At 35.9% G+C, this 6,332-nt stretch overlaps 1 protein-coding gene across 7 annotated transcripts in view; it reads left to right on the top strand.

Moving 5' to 3' along the window:
- Positions 1-6,332, top strand: part of BORA (BORA aurora kinase A activator) — a 41,942-nt gene that overhangs the window by 371 nt on the left and 35,239 nt on the right. For 3 of the 7 annotated variants that reach the window (XM_023547303.2, XM_010589417.3, XM_010589418.2), the window contains exons 2-3: positions 660-827; positions 2,965-3,071. In XM_023547303.2, the coding sequence (XP_023403071.1) occupies positions 675-827; positions 2,965-3,071 (260 nt within the window). In that variant the 5' untranslated portion in view covers positions 660-674. Of the gene's footprint in view, positions 1-659; positions 828-2,964; positions 3,072-6,332 lie in introns of those variants that run through there. The other 4 variants (XM_010589419.3, XM_064270050.1, XM_010589422.3 and 1 more) reach the window with 4 other exon arrangements.

Below are 6,332 nucleotides of genomic sequence, written 5' to 3'. Positions count from 1 at the left end.
TTTACTTGTATACCCCTCTACCTGAAAATAATGCAGTCTTTCCTTCTATCCTGTGTGTCTTGACGAGAGGAGGATGTTTAAAGAAGGATAACTTCAAAGACCGTTAATCTCTTAATCCTAATCATTTTTTTTTTTAATCAGTCATACTTTTCTGGCGAGGTCTAATGTTCAAGAAGGGATCCGTGCACAAGCGTCCTTATCTTTTAAATTCTTGCTATTAAGAATTGTTTAATAATAACTGCAATTTGGTGGGATTTGCTGGGGTGTCGGAAGGATGTTGAAACTCTTTAGAGACTTTAGATGAGGAATAAAAAACTGTAAGTCCACTAGTCGAAAAGAATCTTGTGCCCGTTGGTAACATTTAGTTGCCTCGAAGGTGTATCTGAGCTCTAATTTGGACGATGGCCACTTAACTTGTGTGAGCTTGTTAATTCTTCCGCCAAGTGAGATTTTATCTCACTAGCTTCCAGGGTTGTTTGGTGGATCGCTTGAGAAAATATAAGTGATGCTTTTTTGTGAACTGTACAAAATACCCAAGAGCATTAGGTTTTGAGTTCTTTCTTTTTATGAAACGTGTTTCTTGAATACATTTTAGTTGTCAGAGTTAACATCTACGGCGCTCTGTGGTTTTATTACACATATTTCTGGTTTCGTTTTAGTTTTCTCTTTGTGCTATGGAAGATGTCAAAGAATCAAAGATGCAAATAACACCAGAAACTCCAGGAAGGATCACTGTTTTAAATCCTTTTGAAAGTCCTAGTGATTATTCTAATCTCCATGAGCAAACTGTCTCCAGTCCCTCTGTTTTTAAATCAACAAAATTACCGGTAAGTTATTTTTGACTTGTGTTTACAAATAACTTTAAATTTAAATATCCTTTCTTTACAAAGTAAGGGAGAAATATATCATGGAGTACGTATAGCTGGAATATGCTTTTTTCATTGCAGCATTCATTGTAATCTAGTGGTTGGGCTAAAAATAAGTTAGAAGATTTTTTTAGTTAGCATTTTTTTTTTAATTCAACAGAAAACATAGGATAGCTCCATGCCAGTGCAGGTGTAGTTAGATACTATGGGTAATGATGTATCTACTAATACCAGATTAGAGAAGAAGCTGTGTCATCTAATAGCTACTCTGTTCTCATTTATTTGGCAAACATTATTTGAAGGCTGCTATGGTGTCTGGAAACCCTGGTGGCAACTGGTTAAGAGCTGCAGTTGCTAACCAAAAGATCAGCAGTTCCAACCCACCAGGCGTTCTTTGGAAACTCTGTGGGGCAGTTCTGCTCTGTCTATAGGGTCGCTATGAGTCGGAATTGACTTGGCGGCAATGGGTTTGGTTTTCGGTTTACATATCAGATAGAACTAGGCATAGGGGTTACACTGTGAGATAGTCGAGATCATTATACGGAAACTCTCAAGAAGCTTATACTGTAATGCAGGGGCCAGCAACTTTCTGTCAAGGGTCGGACAGGAAATATTTTAGGCTTTGCACGTTATCTGGTCACTTTGGCAACTACTTATCTCTGTCATGTAATACAAGAACAGCTATAACCAAAAAAACCAAACCCATTGCTGTCACGTTGATTCTGACTCACAGCAACCGTATAGGACAGGGTAGAGCTGCCCCAAAGGGTAACCCTTTAGTTAGCAGCCAAACACTTAACCACTGTGCCACCAGGGCTCCAAAAACAGCCATAGACAATACAAATAAACGTGACTGAGTTCCAGTAAAGCTTTACTTAATGGACATTGTAATTACAATGTTATGTAATATTCACGTGTCACATCATTGTAATTTTCTTCTGGAGTTTTTTCAGTCCTTTGAGAATTTCAAAACTATTCTTAGCTTGTAGGCTGTACAAAAAGAATTCAACCCCTGCTCTAATAGACACAACTAAACTAGCAATTTTAAGATAGTGTGATACATATTATGATTGATAGTTAAGTCCAAGGGTAATAGGGAAGAGAAAGTGCTCTTTAGGAGATTAGCAGAGGCTTTTTTTTTTTTTTCATCAGTTTAGCTTATTTTTATTGTTATTTGCTGCACTGGAGAAGTTCTTTTGAAGCCTGATCTTTTAACCTTAGTAAGTTGCTTAGTAAAACTACAAACTGGGTAACTGTTTATGCTCCCTTTTCTGTCATCCTGGACAATAAGCAGATGTGTAGAAGAAGAAAGTGCGGCAGTATTACAGTTTATATTGAGTCTTTTCATTAATCTGACCCAGTGATATTTAATTGACCTTTTTTTTTTTTTTGGCTCATTAGGTTTTACTTTTCTCTTAGTCTTAAATAATAGGATGTCTGCAACATTTTCCTCAAATCCAGAAACCATAGCATCTTGGGGCTTTAGGTCTGAATTGTAAAAAATATATTTCTAAATACGGATTGCAGTTTAGATAAGCTTTTGATTCAGCTGGGTAGTTGAATAAGAAATGGCAGCACTTGTTACCATTCATAATTATTTTCAGAATCAACCAGTTTATGAGCTTTTACAGCCACTTCTATGGTTAGAACTTTGCTTAATTTCTGTTTATTCTTGGTGATAGTAAAGACCCTTGATAACTCTAAGAAGTTTTTACTTTTACATGGGTATATTGCATCATTGATGAGTGTTGTTGAATTTTTTCCCTTTTTGTGTCGTGATTTTTCTGTTTTTATATATAGGGATGCTATGAGTTGGAATCTACTCAACGTCAGTGGGTTTCGTTTGGTTTTGTATATAATTTTAAAAATTAACCAGATAGATTTTGATATTTCAAAAGAGTTATAGTCAAGTAAGTTGATTTAGTGTGATGATTACCATTTGCCACTGAATTTAGTGGTAAAGTCAAATTTTAAGATAAGAACTTTAAAATATTTTGTATTATAGCTTTTCACATTGTTTTTGAAGGTGACATTGGTTAGCATTTTGATGAACTAGTTTAGTTTGCCTCTACTGATAAGCTTACTTTCTTTTGTTAAGACTCCAGGGAAATTTAGATGGTCTATTGATCAACTAGCTGTAATAAATCCTGTAGAAATAGACCCAGAGGACATTCATCGTCAAGCTTTATACTTAAGTCATTCTCGGTAAGTTTTTCTTCCCTGCACCAAAGTGTAATAACATTCTGTCAAGTGAAGAGAGATAGGAAATTCCAAAGGTTGAATATTTTTGTATCTAAAGATAACAGGGTGGAAAAATTTCAATTTGTTCCATTTAAATGAGGAGTTAGTCCAAAGAACTGTATCTGCAAAGATTCCCTTGATGAGAGTTCCACATCTGGGTGGGAGTCCTTTTTTTTTAGAGATAGCCTTCTTCTTGGGCTACTTATGAAGTAACTCTGCCTCTTCAGCACTTGATAGAGGGCAAGGTGTTTTGAAATTCATACCTTTGTACATGATTACGGTTTCTGTCATTGACTTTTTAAAATTTTATTTTCCTTTTTAAGAGTATTCTCTCTCTCTCTTTTTTTTTTTTTGCCATGTGTGCATAAAGCAAAATACTGTTTTGTTGCCATCTATAATTGGAGAAGCTGAAAGTCCCCTTACCAAGTTAAGACACATTGAATGGATGAGTGTTCACTAGCAATAAAGAAAACTTTTCTAGAAAATCATCCAACTTTGACATAGTACACCTACCAAAAAAAAAAAAAAAAAAAATCCATTGTCATGGAGTTGATTCCAACTCATAGAAACCTTGTAGGATAGAGTAGAGCTACCCCATAGGGTTTCTAAGGCTGTAATCTTTCTCCCACAGAGCAGCTGGTGGTTTGAACTGCTAACCTTTTGGTTAGCAGCTGAGCATTTAACCACTGACCACCAGAGCTCCTTATACTACACTTACCCATTGCTGCTGAGTCAATTCTAACTTATAATGACCCTATAGGACAGAGTAGAACTGCCCTGTAGGATTTCCAGGGAGCGGCTGGTAGATTTGAACTGCCAGCTTTCTGGTTAGCAGCCAAGCTCTTAACCACTGGGCCTCCAGGGCTCCTTGGAATTACATTGCCTTCAATTCTTCGTAGTAACCAGAAAAAAAACCAAACCAAACCCATTACTATCAAGTTTATTCCGACTCGTAGCAACCCTTTAGGAAAGAGTAGAACTGCCCCATAGGGTTTCCAAGGAGTGCCTGGTGGAGTTGAACTGCCGACCTTTTGGTTAGCATCTATAACTCATAGTAACCAGAGTAGCCTGAATTTATTTGTTGATGTATTGTGTAGGCTTCAAACCACTAGTGTGCCTCAGACTTGTGTGGCTTAATGATGCCTAATATATTGAGAACATGTACTTCCTTGGGGGCACAGACCTAGTTTTTGATTCCACATGTCAGGTAGCAGTGTTTGTTTGATGGGACTCTTCTTGTTTATATCAGTTGAAGAGTCTTGATTTTTTTTTTATATTCAAAAAAGTCAAATAGGTGCTATGACCAGCTTTTCAGTCTGCACTAAGGGTAGACATGTTGGATGTGTTATCAATCCAACAGATAACCCTTTGCCCTTTGACTTTAGAATTTAATCACATGAAGATGTACACATGTTGAGATGTTCTTGTGAATACTTTTCTGACTTTCCTAGCCCTTCTTCTACCATTCACTTATAATTAATTAATGTCCATTGATAGTGTCATGGAAAGGGGATACAGTGGTGGTAGAGCATACCTGGATTTTAACCTAAACTTGAATAGTATGTTTGAAAAAGAAGGTAAAAAAGACTTCTATAAGCAAATGAGTCACAGTTACTGATAGATTTTTTGTTTCACACAAACTGTTTTATTATTTTGCCTCAGCTGTTCAGTCTGTTCAACCATTGACAACTATTATAAAACAAATCTAGCAGTCAAGAGGCATTTGTTGATGACCAGGAGGCATTGTGAGGAACACTGAAGAAGTATAGGATATTATTCCTGCCCTAAGAGTCAACAATGCAGTTAGACCTAAGTTATGACGCAAGCTTTTTATACCTGTTATTAAGTGATATATTATTAGCTGAGTAGGTTTATGAAAAGAATTTTGGTGTAGCTCACAGGATAGACTTGTCAGATAGGAAAGGAGAAAAGAACAGGGCCTAATTTTAATTTATTAATGTAATTCAGTAAATGATTATGGCATCCATCAAGGTTAGTGAGTAGATTCTCTTAAAAGATGTTGATTTGTTCTTAGAAACAAGCAGTGGCTTCCTGTATCTCTTCTTGTCAAATCAGAAATCCCTATTCTAGTGCTTCCCACCTTTTCCATGTCAGGGCACACATAGAAAGTGATAGCTGTAAGGCATACCACTGTAAACAAATGAGTCTATCCACACAGGAGGGGTTGGGTGGTGAGGGTTGGGTTGCCCCAGTCCAAGGGATCAATACTCAGGGCACACCTGTAGTCTGTATGCATCATGCCAGTGTTCTGCCTTATATGACTTCTTAAAACCTTCCATGATCTGGCTCTGTAATATTTGGCCAAACTGATTTTGACTGCTTCCAACAATCACCTGAGTAATTCAGGTTCTTTAGGTCCCCCTGATGAAGCAGCAACAGGTTTCTAAAAGAGGTGTAATGCTAGGTCAGAGTTTACCATATGCTGAGATTGCTATGTACTGTCATTTCGACCATGGTAAAATGAAAAGAACTGAGTTGTTATCCCAAAATGGCTGCTGTTCAGGCTGAGATAACGTGGATTATCACTGTATTGTCTCATAATTCCCTTAGTTGAAAAATTTACTTGATGAATTTCTGAAACATGTACATCCTTATATTCATGGGAAAAATTTTTGAAAGAAAATGGTTTTCAGTTTTCATAAAAAAGTGTCTTACCAGTTTATTGATGGAAAACAAATATTACTCTTTCTTGGAAGAGAATAAAGAAGTGGTCCTACAAGGCTAACTGCTTAGTCTTTGGCAAGTATATGCCTTGTGCTTTAGACCCAACATTTTATATTATATCTTATAACTGAGAATTTGTGTTGCTGTAATTGCATATTGCATCAAAGTGAAAAAAAATTTCATCTGGACAAAATTTTATAGTTGATATGTTGTTTTACTTCATAGTGATTATTTTTGTTTATTCAGAAACTGTAAGGATGATCGTTTTCTTCTATTTCATAGAAGACTTGGCCTTAATATTACTGCTATGATAAACTTGCTATAAATTGAAGAGAAAGAATTTGGCAGTTTTTAGATTTCTCTAGAAAGAAGTACTTAATTTGTGGTAATGAAAGTATAAAGTTTTTTTCAAATTTCTTTGTGTCATTAATAGTAAATTTAAATTATATCATTATAAGCCATTTAAAAGAAAATATTATTCTGTTCAAACCTGGAATGAAAAAGAATGAAATGCTGAATTTCACGATACTAAACTTATAT

This window comes from Loxodonta africana, chromosome 17 (assembly GCF_030014295.1).
Source record: "Loxodonta africana isolate mLoxAfr1 chromosome 17, mLoxAfr1.hap2, whole genome shotgun sequence".
Taxonomy (NCBI): Eukaryota; Metazoa; Chordata; class Mammalia; order Proboscidea; family Elephantidae; genus Loxodonta; species Loxodonta africana.
This window is presented reverse-complemented; position numbering and strand designations above follow the sequence as displayed.